General features: G+C 38.8%; 1 protein-coding gene and 1 long non-coding RNA gene across 2 annotated transcripts in view; both read right to left on the bottom strand.

Moving 5' to 3' along the window:
• ZBTB11 (zinc finger and BTB domain containing 11) overlaps positions 1–19006 on the bottom strand; it is a 30400-nt gene extending 11394 nt beyond the window's left edge. The window contains exons 1-4 of the mRNA XM_059164276.1: positions 18695–19006; positions 11151–11386; positions 10196–10427; positions 316–1154 (exon numbers count right to left, since the gene is read on the bottom strand). Coding sequence (XP_059020259.1) covers positions 316–1154; positions 10196–10427; positions 11151–11386; positions 18695–19004 — 1617 coding nt within the window. The 5' untranslated portion in view covers positions 19005–19006. The remainder of the gene's footprint in view (positions 1–315; positions 1155–10195; positions 10428–11150; positions 11387–18694) is intronic.
• On the bottom strand, positions 4345–9228 carry LOC131825190 (uncharacterized). The gene is made up of 2 exons (XR_009351157.1): positions 4873–9228; positions 4345–4827 (listed from the first exon to the last, which is right to left on the bottom strand). It is a non-coding gene; the product is annotated as an uncharacterized LOC131825190 (long non-coding RNA).
• Positions 19007–19108: the final 102 nt, after the last annotated feature.

The following is a 19108-nucleotide window of genomic DNA, read 5'->3' as shown; positions in this document are numbered from 1 at the left end:
TGAGCAGGAAGCCTGACGCAGGACTCAATCCCAGGACGCCAGGTGCATGACCTGAGCCGAAGGAAGACCCTTAACCAACTGAGCCACCCAGGCATCCCAATTCATTTTAATTTTTAAAGTCAAGAATCATGTTATAATATTTCAAATTAATATTATCTTATTAACATTGGTATTTATTTGGTATTAATATTGGTATTGCTTTCCTACACCTACTGCACTTCCTTCCAAAATAATTCTCATGACAGGTATTAAGTTTATGAACAGAATGCTTTTTGACTTAAAACGAAAACCACAAAGGTAACCTCTTCATTATACCTGCTGAACTGCTGACTTCGGAATGGCCTTCCGTTTTTGCAGCTTTTTCTCCATTCCTTTGTGTAGTCGGATATACCCCCCTTCATTAACAGAACGCTGCCGAAGCCTGCTTCTGTAAGTTTCATCATCAGGGCCCAGGTCTGTCTTTGTTGTCAGTGCGATTAGATTTTCTTGCTCTTTTAAAGACTGGCCAAGGTTCTGCATTGATTCTGGAATGTCTTCAGCACAGATATCTTCAGTTGATGTGTCATTTCCCATACCATTGTTTTCTGGAGAGCTACTGATTACATTCTCTTTTGAAAGTTTGGGATGAATATTAGAAAGTGTGCTATCTTTGCTGTTTAAAGTTTCTCGTTCTGTGTCATCAATTTTTGTTGCTAAATCCACAGACTCCATTTCAGGATGGGAACCAGTTACACAGCCTGCTGGTGACAGAGTGGCTTGAGCCTCTGAAGAAACCTGGCGTTCAGGGTGTTGTCCTGGCTCTCCATTCTGCTCAGCTTCAGGCAATTCTCCATTCACCAACAACACAATTTCACAGTCCCCAAGTTCAGTAGATAAAGTTGTGGTTCCCTCGCTGCTAGCCACAGGAGGTGCAGTATTTCCATTGGGTTCTGGTAAGTCCTGGGTAGATGCAACCGTTTGGACCTCACCCTTCTTATACACTGTTAGTTGCTTCTCTTCCATTAGTTTATGTACACTTTCACAGATTTCTAAAACTTCCGACATGAAAAGATGGCGTGCCAAGATGGCTACATCAGCCATGCTACAGAAGTCAAAACTTAGCACAGAAGTATAGGCAAATTCCAATAAAGGAAGGAAGCTTGCCTTACAAAAACCTACATGGAACAAAAAAAAAAAAAGGAGGGGGGTACAAAAAAGTTAAATAACCACTAAAACACTTTAGAAAAACAATTAATACATGATTATGACAATATAAAATAAAATACAAATGCAAAAAGGCAAATATGACCATTTATTCTGCAATTAAACACTCTGGACTTGTTTTGTGTTCTGGTTGTTTAATAAGCCTTGACTAACTCACTTCTATGAGCCGAGTCTCTCAATACCTAAAATAGAAAATAATATCAGACTTACTACCTCAAAGAGTTGTTGTAAGGCAGTCATTTTCAAACTGTACTCCTTAGAACCCCGGGGGTTCCTCAAATTCCCCTCAAGAAACAGCTGCTGGAGAATGGAGGGTAAAAAAAGAGAGGGAGGCAGGTGAGTAGGCAGGGTTCAACCAACCTGTCCCCTAACCTCACTTCTGTAAGTATAACTGCATATTTTAATAATATAAGTCTATATAAAAATATGATCGTGAACAAAGGGCTGTACTACTGAAAATTTAAGAACAAGATCTAACATAGGGGTCCGCACAATTTTCCTGTAAAGAATCAGATTAATAATTACTGTAGGCCATAAGGTGTCTGTTTTAACTACTTAACTCTGCCACTGTAGCTGAAAAGAGTGGCCAAAGATATTACACACACAAATGAGCATGGCTGTATTCCAATACAACTTTATTTACAAAAAGGGAGGGAAGGGAGTCTTTCCCCTTTGGGCTACAGTTTGTGCCTATTCCTGGTCTAAGGAAGGAAATAATTACACACAGGAGTTATGACATTCTTATTTTATGTGAGAAGATAAACGTAGTTTATTTCTAAGTTCTCAATACTTCACCTTCAAAAGCCATTAATATTCATGATTCAAAAATTGGAAGATAAAAGAGTATTAAGTCCAACTCCATCTCCACAATCAGTATGATTAAGAATCTGTACAGCTTTCAGAGCTTCTTTATACAGTTAAGCAAATAATCTTATTCCCCCTTCTTACAGTTGGTAGCATATTACATACACTGTCCTATGCCTTGCTTTTCTGGTATTACAGTTTATCTTAGAGATCTTTTACCAAAATAAAGAGGGAGAGCAACCTTTTAAAAACTCACATTTGCTCTATTTTTCAGTTTTGACTGAAGGTACATAAAATGTAGTCCATAAATGATGGACAAAGAAGGGAAGCCTTAAACTGTGAGGTATATTAATAGTCCCACTGCAAACTGAAGGCACTACACATGGACATCATCATTACGGCTAATTCAGTCATCCTAGGTAAGTTGGTAATTAAATAGGCTGAAGCCATGTTACTTTTGTTACAAAATATGACCAAGTTAATTAAGCTTGAGGTAAGTGTTTCTTTCGAAAAACAAACAAAAGCCACAAACAGAATAACATATTTTGGACTTCTACTTAGCACCTATTTAATTTCTTTAAGTTTGAAGTCATAAGAAAAAATTTCCCACAAAAGAATTAACCCTGTTGCAAGTAACACTTTAAATATGTAAAACAATTTTTTCCAAAGGCACAGTCATGTTCACTATACAACATAAAAACCCACAAGTTTTAAGTCACTCATAATTCTGCCAAGAGAAATGGCAAATAATTTCAGTATTTTTTAACTCCAGCCTTTTCACATACACATATATAGATTCTGCAAAACATTTTAATCAAAATGGACAACTTTGCAAAAAAAAGAGAAAGTTCCAGAGATCCATTACACAACAAAGTGAACAGAGTTAATACTTGAAAGTCATTAAGAGGATAAACTTTATAATGTGTTTACCAAAATTAAAAACAAAAAAAAGAAAAAAATGGACACAACAGTTGGTTATAGATAGTGTTAGAGAACATCATGAAAAAGATGTGCTCTCCAGCTGACCTGTGACCTGGACTCTAAGGCAAAGGCTCCTCACCCCTCCCCATCCTTGGAATGAGGGTGCCATTTGCCTTTCCTGCTCCCTGAGGCTGCTCTAAGGACATAGCTGTGAGACAGTGATGTGATACTGAAAACATCTATACTAATGTGATAGGACCTAGTTAAGGCATCTTTCTAATCTTTTAAGTTTGGTTTTGGGGAGGTTCAGAGTTCCACTCATCTTGCTGCCGCCCAAGACGAGCCTCATATATAAGTGCCCTTTGCTTGTTAAAACTGCCACCTACCAGCTTGGAATGGCCTGCCTGTTTCTTTGGTACAGGGGCCAATTTCAGATTATACCAGGGAAGCTCATGGGAGGGTTACGGACCAAAAGAAAGAAAAATTATGACAGGGATGGACTTCCACATCCAGCAATATGGCCAACTAAGGTACCCTAATTTGACCTACTTACTTTTAAAAAAGTGAGAGAGAGAGAAATATTTAAAGTATTACTTTAAATATACTTGGTACTCCAACACTGAGTGAAGGAAGTAAGAAATCCTTCCTGATTAGTCATGACTACAAACCAAGCTTAATTTGGTGGGATTTTTTGTTGAATGTATAGCAGTTTCATAGTCAAAAAATCCTCAGGCTCAGAATTTAAAGCAATCCCAGACCGGTAATGCCCTCAGCATTTTAAGAATCCAATGTTTTCTCTGTAGAAAACACTTCAACCCAGAACTCAAAACATTTCCCACAAAGTTTTAAAGAATATGAATTCATTGTGCACAGATCAAAACAAACAAACAAACACACAGCAAGGCACTATGAACAAGAGCTAGTGGAAACAAACAGCATGAATCAAATCCGCAAAGATTTTAAGTATTGCTATAATCAAATACAGAAAGTTAAGAGTGGCATATCACCAGTAAAGAGCAAAAGGTCATAAAAAGCAGCGCCCCAAAAGAGACATCTGAAAAAGAAGTAAATGGAAAAGAGGGATGCCTGGCTGGCTCAGTCAGTAGAGCATATGACTCTTAATCTCAGGTTTGTGAGTTCAAAGCCCCATGTTGGGCACAGAATTCACTTAAATAAAAATAAAAATTTAAAAAAATGGAGAAGAGACTGGAATAAAAACTCAATAAATGAATTTAACAGCAAATGAAATACAGCTAAATAATGGGTCAATTAAAATTTTCCAGGATAATCTACACAGAGATAAATACAGAAGAGAAACTAAAGGTCACAGAATATAAAGTGAGAAATGTCTATCCAATTGGAATTTCAAAAGGCAGAAGAGAGAAAATGAGGCAGAAACAAGTTTTTTTTTTAAGGTTTTTTTTTTTTTTTTTTTAGATTTTATTTATTTATTTAACACAGAGAGAGATCTCAAGTAGGCAGAGAGGTAGGCAGAGAGAGAGAGAGAGGGAAGCATGCTCCCTGCCGAGCAGAGAGCTGATGCGGGGCTCGATCCCAGGACCCTGAGACCATGACCGGAGTCGAAGGCAGAGGCTTTAATCCACTGAGCCACCCAGGCGCCTCCAGAAACAAGTTTTGAAGGCATACTGGCTGAGACTTTTTCTCAACTGATTAAGGATAATCTCAATTTCTGGGTTCAGGAAGTTCAACCATTTTTATGCAGGACAGTTGAAAGGCAAAGATCCTCATGCTAGATTAAGAACAAAATCCAGAAATATGATGTTTATTTATTTATTTGACAGAGATCACAAGCAGGCAGAGAGAGAGGAAGGGAAGCAGGCTCCCTGCTGAGCAGAGAGCCAAATGCGGGGGTCGATCCCAGGACCCTGGGATCATGACCTGAGCCGAAGGCAGAGGCTTCAATCCACTGAGCCACCCAGGCACCCCAGAAGTATGATGTTTAAAGAGAAATGTAAAACATAAAGATACAAAAAGGCTGAAAATAAAAGATGGAAGACATGCTAGGGAAATAGTAATGAAAATATTGTTCACGTATCTAAAAAATATTTACTAAAGTAGTCAAAATAGAAAAATAAAAAAATGTTTATAACAGGAGCCAACATTAGAATGTAGAGGTAAAAATCACCAACAAAGAAAAAGAGGATCACTACCTAATCATAAAAAGATATTTTATCCTAAATCAGTAACTCGAAATTTATATGCAACTTATATGCAAACAAACATGCCTCAAGATACACAAAACAGGTGGCACCTGGGTGGCTCAGTGGGTTAAAGCCTCTGCCCTCAGCTCAGGTCATGATCCCATGGTCCTGGGATTGAGCCCTGCATCAGGCTCTCTTCTCTGCAGGAAGCCTACTTCCCCTCCTCTCTCTGCCTACTTGTGATCTCTCTGTCTGTCAAATAAATAAAATCTTAAAAAAAAAAAAAATACACAAAACAGAAATTGAGGAAACTCAGTAATAGGCAAATTAATCACATTAATTAATATTCTAAAGCACCTCTGTCAATAACTGATAGATCAAGCACACAAAATAATCAGTAAAGAATTAACAAGCCACAATATATTGAATGTTGGTTCCAAATGAAAAGACTCACATTCTACTCAAGTAAATTGAAGCTTATAAAAATAGACCATATGTAGGGTTAAAAGCAAAAAATCTACAGTACTAAAGGGAAACTTACAGCCTTGATGCTTACAACAGAAAGTCAGGAAGGCTGGGAGCTAATGAGTGAAAAGCATTATACCTAACAGTCAAAAAAAAATAGTAACGGGGCTCCTGTCTGGCTAAGTCAGCAGAGCATGTGACTCTTGATCTTATGGTTCTAAGTGTGAGTCCCACACTGGGTGTACAGTTTACTTTAAAAACTAAAGACAGTGACACTCAAATACAGTAAAAGGCAGATTAATGAAGGGAAATCAGTAAAAGAAAATAAAAGTTGTTCCCTTATTTTTTTAAACAATTTTTTATTTTTTAAGGATTTTATTTACTTATTTTAGAGGGAGAAGGAGCACATGCAAGCAGGTGAGGGGCAAAAGGGGACAGAGAGGGACAAGCAAACTCTGAACTGAGCATGAAGCCCAACTTGGGGGTTGCTCTCATGACTTGAGATCATGACCTGAGCCAAAATCAAGAGGCCACTGCTTAACTTGACTGAGCCACCCAGGTGACCCAACAGCTATTCTTTGAACGGTGTGTCAAGAAGAATTAGTCAGAACTTGGTAAGAGGCAAAAAAAGATTACCAGGTACTAAGAGCAGTGTTGAAGATGCACCACTGATTTAATGCTATTGACTAGACTATTTTACACCTCTGTAAAAAGTAACTTACAGAAAAATGATAAAAACGCAAATGAGGGGAAGGCTCAATAGGTTGATGTTCAGCTTTTGGTTTTGGTCAGGTCATTATCTCAGGGTTGTGAGACGGAGTCCTGCATTAGGCTCCAAGCTTAGCAGGGAGTCTGGTTGAGATTTTCCATCTCCCTCTCCCTCTGTCCTCCCCTCCTCCAATTTTTCGCCTGCTCGCTCTCTCTCAAAATAAATAAATCTTAAAGAAAGAAACAAAGTTTGAGTAACTCTCTAACCATTAAATATGCCAGATAAGTAGTTAAAAATCTTCCCTCCAACTCCAGCAGAAGCCCAGGCAATTTTAGCCACCATTCTACCAAACATTCAAGAAAATATAATGCTAATCCACAGTATATTTCAGAGTATCTAAAAATTGGAGGGAGCATACATTTTATAAGACTAGACCAACTCAGAGTGCCTGGGTGGCTCAGTCGTTGGGCAGCTGCCTTCAGCTCCACTCATGAAGCCAAGGTCCTGGGATCGAGTCTCACATTGGGCTTCCTGCATGGCAGGAAGTCTGCTTCTCCCTCTGACCCTCCCTGCTCTTATGCTCTCTTGTTCATTCTCTCTCAAATAAAATTATTAAAATCTTAAAAAAAAAAAAAAGACTAGAGCAACTCAGATATCAAAATATGAAACTGTGAAAAAGAAGAATTACTTGTGAATATACATGCAAGTATTCTAGAGAACATTAGCAAACCAAACAGCAATTTATACAAAAGCTGGTAATAATATGACCGACCCGGATTTATTTCAAGAACAAAAAAACTGGCTTAACAGAAAATCCATGTAATTTCCTACATTAACAGAAGGGTAAGAATACAGGCAGTTTCAATAAATACAGAAAAAATACGTGGTAAGTCAATACTGCTGGAGGAGGTCATCAAAAAGATTTGACTTCCAGCTGACCCTCGAGCTGGATGGACCCAGACAAGTGGAGGACTCCACCACTCCCCTGTTTCTGAAATGTGTTTCACTTGCCTTCTCTGTTCCCAGAAGTTGCCCCCAAAATACATCTTTGAGATAGAAACTTGGTATTGAGGCCCTCTGGGCTGGGTACCTGACTGAACCCACTTAAGGCCTCCTGAGTACATGACAGAACACTGTTAAGGCCTCTATATAAACTTCTAAGATTCTGCACAGAGATCTACTCATCCTGCAGCTGCCCCAGACAATCCTCATAAGTACTGGCTCCCTGTGCAGATTATACCTGGGAACCTCCTCAGAGAATTACAAACCAGCACCCATTTTAGAGGGAATATCCTTAATGTTAAAACGGTAAAGGGTTATCTATTTAAAACATTTACCAAGTCATATACTTTGTGGTAAAAAAGCACCTTCTTTAGAAATGGAAATGAGATAAGTAAACCCCCTATCATTTCTATTCAATTGGGTTTTTGGGGTCCTGGACAGCACTTTAAAGCAAGAAAAAAGTTTTCAAAATACAAAACCTGGAAAGGTAGAAACAAAACCAACACTATTGGCAGATAATTTATTTCTTTATATGGAAAATTCCGAAGAATCTATAGGTAAATGACTGAATGACTAAGAGAATTTAGCAGAATTAAGAGAATTTAGCAGTATTACTATATACAAAATATACACCCAAAATAAATCTGAAATTATATAATTTTAAGAAAGAAATACAATAGTTTCAAAACATATAAAGTATCTTGGAGTAATCCTACAAAAGGTGTTTGAGATTGTTAGGGATAACTCTAAAACTTTATTAATTCAATGTAATCTCTATCAAAATACACTATTCGGTGTATAAACTGACAAGCTGCTTTTAGTTTTTATGGAGCAAAGGGTTATGAAACGAAGACCCACCTGAATAATAAATGTGGGAGACTCCCCTTACTATTGTAAAGGTAACGTAATTAAGACAAGTGAAAATAGCGTATGGAAAGACAACCGATAGACTAGAAGAAAGCCTAGAATCAGCACCAAACTCCTGGGACTGTTTTGTTAAGAAAATCTGAATGGTGAACTGACAAGGAGGATGGCGTCTTCACTAGAGGGCTCTGAGAGAAGCGATGATTAAAACGGGAAAAAAATGAAATCAAACACCTATTTCACACCAACAAAAATAAACTGCAAACAGATTAAAACTTAAATATGAAAGAAAAACTATGAAAATTTTAAGAAGAAAATCTATGAACATGTCTTTATGACAGTACAGAAAAATTTTTTACAAGCATAAACAAAGGAAAACACAAATTAATTCAACTACATTAATTGGGTAATTTAAAAAGATGTACATTTTATCTTTTTATACTGTACATGTTTTATATTCCTTACCTAATATTAAACAAAATAAAAACCATCTATTTTGCCTATTGAATTACATTATATTTGCTGCACAATATATAAAAATAAGCATCTAGGATGAAAAACAAATGAAGTATTTCATTGGAATTTTACGATGCTGTATTGCAGTTAATTGGGGCAAACACTTCATTTGCTAAGCTGCTGAGAAACTGAAAAAGAACACTTCATATACCTCTCTTCCTGCTTAAGATGCATAAAAGACAGGGGAAAAAATCCCAAAGCTAACTTTTTTCAAAAGACTACATCTGTGATGAGTTTTATTATTCAGATGGCCCAGTATAAGACATTTTCTCCTAAGTCATCGAACCCAGAAAAAAGAAAATATCGCTAATCTAAAATGTAATGCAATTCTATGCTCCATGAAAAGCTTTGCTCACCATTGTATCCCCAGAGCCTAGGCTGGTTCCTCACACACAGCAGATGCTTAATAAGTATTTTTTTTTAAATAATTAAACATAGTTACAGAAAAGAAAAAAATACACGTTATTTGTCTTCCCAGAATAAGTGATTTTTAAAAGCATGAGTAGGGGTGCCTGGCTGGCTCTGTGGATATAGCATGCAACCCTTAGTCTTGGGGTCATAAGTTTGAGCTCCATATTGGGTGTGAAGTCTACTTTAAATAAAATATAAAAAAAAAATATATATATATATATACATGTACATATATATATATGGTAAAAAAGGACCAGTGGGTTAACTAAGTTAAGTATTTATATACCTGGATAAAGTCACTTTTTTGTTTTGGAAAAGGAAAATAATATTTTACACAGTGATGTCAGTAATTCAGTAATCAGGAGTTACAGTAAGTTAATATTATGAAAAAATGTATAAATAAGGTTACCTATTTTAATTCTTCCTAAATTTTCATTTGTTGACTCCTAAGCCAATATATAAGTTCTAGTGGGCCAAAAGAAAGTCAAATTATTCATTTACAATAACAATAAAAGCATAGAAAAAAGCCACACCTAGAATTTTGATTAATGTATATTAACAGCTTGATTATTCAAACTAATGAATTCTAATAATCTTTAAAAATGAGAAAAAACAGACTTACAAAGGTGCTCTACTATTACATGTTCCACAACATAAGATACAGGAGGTTAATTCTTTTAACAGTCAATTTTTAAATAACATATTCACTTAGTGTAATGTAACACTGATGCAGTTATGGATCTCTCTCAAACTGTTTTTAGCTATGTTAATCTCAGAAATTTTTCTACTGCTACATTTGTCTCACCAAAGAGGTACTGATAGAAAATGACAGCCTTTTCTATAACCCTACCTTGGAAACTTTGCTAAAAATAAAGACTTTTTAAATTCAGCTTAGTGTACTACTATAGGTGGGCTTCTCCCACTGCAGCATAAATCCTGAGTTTCTAAGACACACACACACCCACCCACACACCTTCTTCCAGTAGGTACTTACACACACACACACACAAGCCCCTTCTTCCAGTAGGTACTTACACACACACACACACACACACACACAAACATACACACACACACACACACCACTTCTTCCAGTAGGTACTTATAAACAAAAGCAAGAGTATTAGAAAATTCTTACCAGAAAGATCCACCACTGCCTCATGACTGGAAACAGCTCCTTTCTCAATAAAAAGATCTCGAAAATATTCACTATTAGCTGACAAAACAGATTTATGAGCTTTGTACTCTTCTCCCTCAATTAACAAAGTAACATCACAGAACTGGTTGGAGAGTCTCTGTTCGTTGAGCTGTTTTAAGACAGCCTGACAATGTTTTGGAGAAGAACGTTTCACCACTCCTTTGGTGTCAACCTATCAAAGTAAGTTTAAGACCAAGAGTTGTATTATATATCATTTGTATCTCTACCTTTAACAGAATTTAAAACATGACATGTTATTCACTTTTAAAGACTCCATTAATTAATATGAAGAAAAGAGTGAGATGTTCTTTATTATCTATATATTTAAATAAAAATTAAATATTTATTCTCTATATATTCAAATATCTATATATTTAAAAATATTTATTATCTATATATTTAAATAGGTCATTCTCACTATTTTCTGCTGTGTGCATTCTACTTGACCCAGTGGAAACCTGCATCTCACTTCTTGCTGCCTTTTCTTACCAGTCAGAAACTTCATGATGTATAAAGTAATTGCAGGTAAAAAAGAAAGGCCTAGCCAGTTTAATTTTACCTTGTTTCACGACCTAGAGACTGCTTCCAGAAATGTATTCTGTCTACCTGTACCAATATACCATTTAAAAAGACAGGAAGAATGATTAACAACAAACCAAGGAACTTCTGAAGAGAAGAAACAACAGGAATATTTGATTAATGAAAAAGCAGTATTAGCATACTTTTAGTGTATGTAACAAGAGAGTGCATTACCCGAGACATTAAGTGCATTACTTAAATTTCCAACCTCAGTGCCATAGGTCAAGCCATTTCAGTACTTTAAGAAAAAAATTTACCAAGACTATAAATACTAATATATTACAGATGTTAAAGGTAGATGGAAATTTCCACTTACAAAAACAAGTTCATGTTTCGATACTGGCTTCTTTTTTGCAGGCTTGGAGGCTGTAGTTGGAGGTGAAGTAAAATTGCTCAGATCATCTTCTGATTCATTACTTTCTTCTCCAGATTCAAGATCTAGTCCCAATTCTTCCAGCATTTCTGAAGTATCTGATATTGGACGGGAGCGATCTAGTTTCTCCTGGCATTTGCTACACTGTTTAATGTAATCTTTCACTTGCTTTAATATACCTATAATAAATATAAGAATAAAAAGTCAAATTTAATGCTGTTCTCATTTGAAAATTGAAAATTATTTATTGTCAGTTAATCTGTGTACTGATATATGTTTGAGTGCATACGTCCAGACACACACATGTCCCATAAAGTATGTAAAAGTGATTTTTTTAGGACATAAAGTACATTTTTTTCATAGATGTAAGGTTATAAATGATGGTTTGTTTCTATGCTTATTTGTTTATTCCTAGTTATTCACTTCCCCACTGTAAAAGATGATTACGTAACAGTGCCCATTTCCATGTGCAACTCATTCATGCTAAAGAACTACATGAAAATGCCAATATAACCTTCATGAACAGTAATATAATGTGGTTACCTCTCCACCCTACTAACATCAGGCCTGACCATGCAATTTGCTTTGGTCAATGGAATATGGATAAATATAATGTGTGCCACATCTCAGAAGCTTTAAAAGGCACAGTTTCCCTCCAGGGCTCTGATCTTTGTCTCCTCTCTCAAATGACGGCATTTTCCAGATAAATGCCATCCTTTAGAGCCCAAATTGACAGAGCCTGAAAAAGACAGGTGGAGTCAACTGCAACCTGAACTACAACCACAACTTGTGAGGAAAGTATAAAATCAATCTCATTTTTGAAAGCTATGAGATTTTAGGGCTGTATGAAAAAACAGCATAAACAATCTAACAAAAGTTAGATTATATACAGACCACTCACAAAACCCTATTCTGAATTTCAACTTCTAGCTCAGTATGTTGGGGTAGGGGTAAGGAGCAGGGAGGAACACCACTTGTAAAATAAGACCAATTAATTTCCATCCTACAAATGAGAAAATGAAGCTCTAGGAGGCTAAGAAACGTGTCCAAAGTCAAATGCTAAACTAAATTGCACAACCAGGCCTCCAAAATCCCTATGATTTTCAGTATATTATGCTAATTTACATAGGAAGACATTTGTCCATCACTATGACAGAAAATTCTCTTCCTCACAATCCCAAGTAAAACGTAAATGAAAGGCTCATTAATAAGCTAAAATGATATAGACAGTGAATTCCTGAAAAGAAGTTCAAGATGTCAAATTATAACATGGTTCCTTGTACTTTCAACCTTCAGATAATATTCAAGCAATATTTCTCAAATTGTATTATGTCCCAGGGCACCTGGATGGCTCAGTTAGTTACGTGGCTGCCTTTGGGTCAGGTCATGATCTCAGCATCCTGGAATTGAGCCCCATATCGGGCTCCCTACTTGGCAGGGAGTCTGCTTCTCCCTCCCGCTCTCCCTGCTTATGAGAGCTCAATCTCTGTCAAATAAATAAATAAAATCTTAAAAAAAAAAAAAAAAAGTCCCATACTTACTTAAAAATATACACTGGACTAATAAATTCAGAAAATTATACTCTCATTTTACATGCACATAATAGGTATTATCATATTCAAACCTCGGAGAGTTCTATAGTGAAAAATATGTTTAATAAGAATTTGCCGGGGCGCCTGGGTGGCTCAGTGGGTTAAGCCGCTGCCTTCGGCTCAGGTCATGATCTCAGGGTCCTGGGATCGAGTCCCGCATCGGGCTCTCTGCTCAGCGGGGAGCCTGCTTCCTCCTCTCTCTCTGCCTGCCTCTCTGCCTACTTGTGATCTCTCTCTGTCAAATAAATAAATAAAATCTTAAAAAAAAAAAAAAAAAAGAATTTGCCAAATGTATTCGTTTAAAGACCCCCTTCCCCCAACCCAAAACATAACAGGAAATAATGGGGTAGGGTTAAATAAAACTTCCATAAAAAGTGAATTTGCATGTGCACATTTGCATGAGGACAATATACATTCTAACGTCTGAAAATGCTTAAGTCTATACTAGTATGACGTATGTAGCGAGCAGATTAAAAAAAGTGATGAAAAGTCTAGAGGGATATATATATATTTTACATACAATTAAGAGTAAATGGAGGAGCGCCTGGATGGCTCAGTGGGTTAAAGCCTCTGCCTTCATCTCAGGTCATGATTCTAGGGTCCTAGGATTGAACCCCACATGGGGCTCTCTGCTCATCAAGGAGCCTGCTTCCCCCTCTCTCTCTGCCCACTGCTCTGCCTACTTATGATCTCTCTGTCAAATAAATAAATAAAATATTAAAAAAAAAGAATAGAAGACATGTAAGAGAATATATCTATTTTTTAAGATTTTATTTATTTGTGAGAGAGAGAAAGAGAGACCGCATGTACCCACGTACAGGCCATGGGGCTGAGGGGGAGGAAAAGGGACAAGCAGACTCAGCATTGAGCAAGAAGCCTGATGTAGGGCTCGATCCCAAAAATCTGAGCTTGTGACATGAGCCAAAATCAAGAGTTGGAAACTTAACTGACTGAGCCACCTAAGCTTCCTGAGAATATGTATTTCAAAGTAAAAAACAAAAAACGTGGAAATTTCCATGTTCACAATGAACAAAGAAGGCATTTTTTTCCCTAATTAATTTTGTCTGTATTTCCAAACATTTTATGATTCTACACAGTTCAATATATTCTGCATACAGCATAAGTCTGATTACACTATAAACTGGTTGAGTTCAAATGGTATCGGAGAAACTACAAATGAAGCATTTGAAAAGGATGAAAATAATAAAATCTGCAGGAAAAAATTATTAATTATGATAGTCTAACAATTGTCGAAAGGGACCCGGTATGTTTCAAATCCTTTCATCTGAGTGTTAGTGTTTTGATGGGATCATCTTAAAGTTATCTTTACAGATTCTGAAACCTGACCTCTTTAGTTAATCCAGAATTGATTAAGCTGAAAGACTGACTCAGGTTAACCACTAAAAGGCATCAAGGTATAAATGTAGTTAATTTACTACATTACTGCAAAGGGTTGAAACTACTTATGCAACAAAATCTGAATCCACTAACTAGCTCTGTGACCATGGCCAAGTTGCTAAACCTCTCTATGCCTTTGTGTCATCAGCTGTAAAATGGGATAACAATAAGGTGCTGCTGTGATTGTTAATATTTATAAAACTCTTTGAACAATATATGACACATAGTTACTATATAAGTATTAGTTAAATACAGTAATAATCACTGATCAACCTCTATGATACTAAAAAACAAAACAAAAAACAAAACAAAAACCGAAAACCCACATAAAACACCAAGTTACCATTAAAAGATTCTTCACTGACCACAGAATAAAACAAAACAAAACAAAACAAAAACAAAACAAAACAAAACAAAAAAACCACACCAAAAAAACAAAGATGAAAGACCTTAGTGGGTAGTTGTCTAATAAAACAACTTGAGAAACAGTTTCTTTAGAGCAGGTTTCTCAACCTCAGCAGTGTTGACATTTTAGGCCAAGATCATTCTTGTTGGTTGTGGGGAGGGGTGCAAAGGTCTGTGCTGTCCATTCTTACTCTAGAAAGTTTAGAAGCATTCCTGACCTTTCCTCAACTACATGTCAACAGCAACACCTCAACCACCACCACCATCACCCCCACTTATGACAACCAAAATTGTCTCCAGACACAGCCAGACGTCCCCTGAGAGGCAAAATCGTCCCTGGGTTGAGAACCAATGCATTAGAGATCTATTTGCCTGAACAATCTGCTCCTGTTAGCTGTTCAAGAACCTCCTTCCCTGTCAGTTTTGGATACAGTGACCACCCCCAGTTCGGGGGCTCCCACTTCTAGCTCCATACGTTTTAGTTCTTCCTTCTTTGTTTTCTTCAAAGAGGTTACAATGGCTAGTTATACCTAATATTTACAAAGACCCAGTTTTTGGTGGGTTTTCTAGAGATTACAACCTCCTCTTCTAGGCTAAATAACAGTGGAATCCATTTATCCCATAGTTTAAACAAAAATAATGCTTTTGGAAGCATTTCACTGTAAATTCCCTACCCATCCGCATCTGACTGAGGCAAGGGAGAGAATCATTTATTTTGAAACTGCACCACATAATTCAATATAGGATAAAATAAGAGGATGTGTTTGCGGCGGAGGGGTGGGAGGGGGGCAAGAATATCTATTAACATTTTACATCCCAAAATGTGTTGTATGTAAATGTCAGGCACTCTCCTTCTCTCTCAAGTTTTTCAACTATGCTCAAAGGAGGAAAATTGCTACAAACCTGCCTGAGCACTAGAATATAACTTATGATGGCAGCATTCCGAAAAAGCAAAAATATATAATGAATCTCAGTAAACTGTCCTTGATACAACTTCTGGGGGAATGACTCTGGATAGTTCTTTTTTTGGCACCTACATTGATCAAATCTTAAGCTTTCAGATAAACAGATACAACTATGGCTCTGGAATATGTATATTTTGAGTGGAAACAAGTAAACAACCCAAGTGTTCATGTATTAAATATCAAAATGAAGAGCTATTAAAAAAAACTTTTTAAAATGAAAATCTAATAATGGGAGGCAAACTTCTCTGATGCTTATTATGAATTCTTATTATTTTTTTCTTTTTTAAAAGTAAATTATGCCCAATGTGTGGTCTGAACTCATGATCCTGCGATCAAGAGTCCAATGCTCTATGGACTGAACCAGGTAGGTTCTCTAAATTCTTATTTTAAAGGAAGAAATACTAAAATAATAAGTAACGAGATCATCAAATAACGAAAACTCATTAATGTTAAAATAGCATTTTATGAAAAATCACTATTTTCCCAAACAAAACAAAATTAGTAAGAAAAGGGGTACTACTTTACATTTTTGAAAATCTTCTTAATGTGTGGCTCAACAGAAGACAGATCATCATATTTGCTTCTGCATTCAATTTAATACCATATATCATATGTCATGGAGCCTCTGGAAAACTCCACTGTATACCTGGGAGACAATGAGTAAAAAAGGCAAATAATGCCTTAGAATTATCATTAAAATAATTGACTTTGTGGATCCTCTGAAAGGATCTCAGGGCCTCCCTTGCCAGGGGTTTAGTACCATAAGTACTGTACTTCAAGAATAGCTACCTAGTTGCTTAAGGACTTTTAATTTTACAAATGTATACAAATAACAAATGTATCTCTTTCATTTTTCAATTAAACGTAAACATGGTCTCAGTTTTTTTGCCTAAGACACTGCACACCAAAAACCAAACAACCGCTGCCGCCCCACCAAACTTCATTCGCTATCATTCAAAGATAACAAGTTCAGGGAAGGGCATTTTTTTTTTAAAGATTTTATTTATTTAAGAGAGAGAGAGAGTGGGCGACAGAGAACAAGCACAGGGAGCTGCAGAGGAAGAGAGAGAAGCAGGGAGCCAGATGCTGGACTCCATCCTAGGACCCCAAGATCATGACCTGATTGAAAGGCATATGCTTAATGGACTAAGCCACCCAGAGGTCCTGGGAAGTAAAATTATTAATACTAAACTCTTACAGCACCATATTAACAGTGGTTAAGAGTGTGAAATTACAAAGGTAACTGCAGGACCTCTGACATATAACCTCCTGGTGCTTTCAGTTTTCTCACCTGTAAAATAGAGCTATAAATGTTTCCACCTTACAAGGTTTTATCAAGAGTAAATGAGTGAAAAACAAACTAAGAGCGCAGAGCTACACCTGATATAAAAATCTGATCAAGCTTACTTTAAGCTGTAATTGTCATTTTTTAAAAAAATATTTTATTTACTTATTTGACAAAGCGAGTGAGATCACAAGTAGGCAGAGAGGCAGGCAGAGAGAGAGAGGAGGAAGCAGGCTCCCCGCTGAGCAGAGAGCCCGACGTGGGGCTCGATCCCAGGACCCTGAGATCATGACCCGAGCCGAAGGCAGAGGCTCAACCCACTGCGCCACCCAGGTGCCCCTATAACTGTCATTTTTAACATGTCATAAAGTATTTAAAAAAATTTTTTTTTCAAGTGGTTTCTACAATCCAAGGTGGGGCTTGAATTTACCACCCAGAGATTAAGAATCAGATGCTTCTTGGACTGAACTAGTCAGGCACCCCAAGATGTCATAAAAGTATCAAACCTGAAACATTTGCTCAAGAAAACCAGTTCTGACCACACCAGCCCTAACAAAATGCAATTACTCCGTATTCACCCTTCAAAATTTTTTCCCTTTAGAGGAGTTTCATTCAAATATTGGTTTAAAATAGAAAATAAATGACGGGAAAACACTTAAGAAGACAAGAGCTGGACCGTTTTTGAAAACACGAAAGAACTCTAAGGAACAAAAAGAAGGACCACCCATTAGTTTCTTACTAATGATGACATTGTTCATTGATGACAAAGCTCATTAACCGAAAAGAACTTAGGAAAGTACTGAGTAGTCCAGATTCTTTGCTCACAGATAAGGAACCAAGACTCCTAACTTCTCCTGAGCCACAAGGAGAGTGAGAGGCTGAATCCTTCCAGACATAACCGCTCATCAGGGCCTGCCAATCTTTCACGGATTCCAACTGAACAGTGTCCACGTGAATGAATGCAAATCAACGTTGTGGACAGTGAGAGAGGTAGAGACCCCTGCCTGGTTCCCAAGGAGTCCAGATAAATTTGAGCGCAGTTATTTCCTGACTATTACAAACGCAGTAACCGTATCTCTTCTGGGTATACACAGTGCCTCGGAGTTTCCAAAGAGCTTTTCACAGTATCAGAGGGCAGCACACGAAAACATTCAGAATGCAGGCTGGTATCCGTGACATTGACTCCTCGCCTCCTAACCGAAGCTGCAGACGGCTATTCCCACATAGTCCCCTCCGACCCCCTCTGCGCACAACTGCCTGACTGCTTATTTACGCCGCAGTAGCACGGTTTGAGGAATACGCGCAGGCAGGTCCAGAGAACCTCAAAACCGCAGGCCGAACCCCAGCGGAAACGGCTGGGGCAAACAGCCCTGGCTTGGGGCGGACCGACCCTCCCCCAGACCATCAGCACTACAGGGTTTCAGGAGGCGCGACGCACCGCTCCGCAGCGCCGCCGACCCCGCGGTCAGGAAGCCTCCCGGGAGGGCGGGAGCCACCGCCTCCTGCGCAGCCGAAGGAGGCGGGCCCGCCGCCGCCGCCCGCACTGCCCGGCCCCTCCGGGCGGCTGGCCCGGCCCCCGGGGAAGCCCCCTTCGCCCCACCCCGGGCCAGGGCCCGCCCCCAGCTTCCCAGGCCTCCTTCCTGTGGGAAGTACGGCTCCTTTCGCGTCCCCCACCCTCTCGGCTCCGCCTGGCAGCCGCTCCGCCGGCGAGCGCAGGTTGGCCCGGCGAGGGGCGTCTGGGACCCCCAAACTCGCTCGTGCACGCAGAGGCCCGCCTCTGCCAGCGGGCCTGGCCTGGGCAACAGGCCGCCGCCCGCCCCCTCGCCACGGGCGAGGTCCTACCTCGCCACCAGTAAGTCTTGGACAAGTCGTGCCAGGTCTGATGCCGGGTGTGGTGAGTGCCGCCGGGGCCCAGGTGCGCCGCCTCGATGAGCCCCCGGCGCCGCTCCGGCTGCAGCACCACCTCCAGCTCCGCGAAGGTCTTGCGGTGCCGCTGCCGCCGCTGGTAGTACAAAGTCCCACCGCGCACCACGTAGCAGGCAGCTGCCTTGCGGATTTTACGCTTGACATTGCCCTCGGTGCCCGGCGCATACGGCTCACGCTCGTTTGTCAGGTAGCGAAGAATGGCCCGGTAGCTTTCCTCGCTTGACATCGCTGACGGCGGCTCCCTGAGGGCGCCTGTCAGTGGTGGGGGAGGAAGACGGGGCACTAGCTCCGGGCGGATGCAACAGCGGCGGTGGCACTGTAGGGAGGAAC

The sequence above is a fragment of the Mustela lutreola genome, chromosome 2 (assembly GCF_030435805.1).
Source record: "Mustela lutreola isolate mMusLut2 chromosome 2, mMusLut2.pri, whole genome shotgun sequence".
In the NCBI taxonomy this organism is placed as follows: Eukaryota; Metazoa; Chordata; class Mammalia; order Carnivora; family Mustelidae; genus Mustela; species Mustela lutreola.
This window is presented reverse-complemented; position numbering and strand designations above follow the sequence as displayed.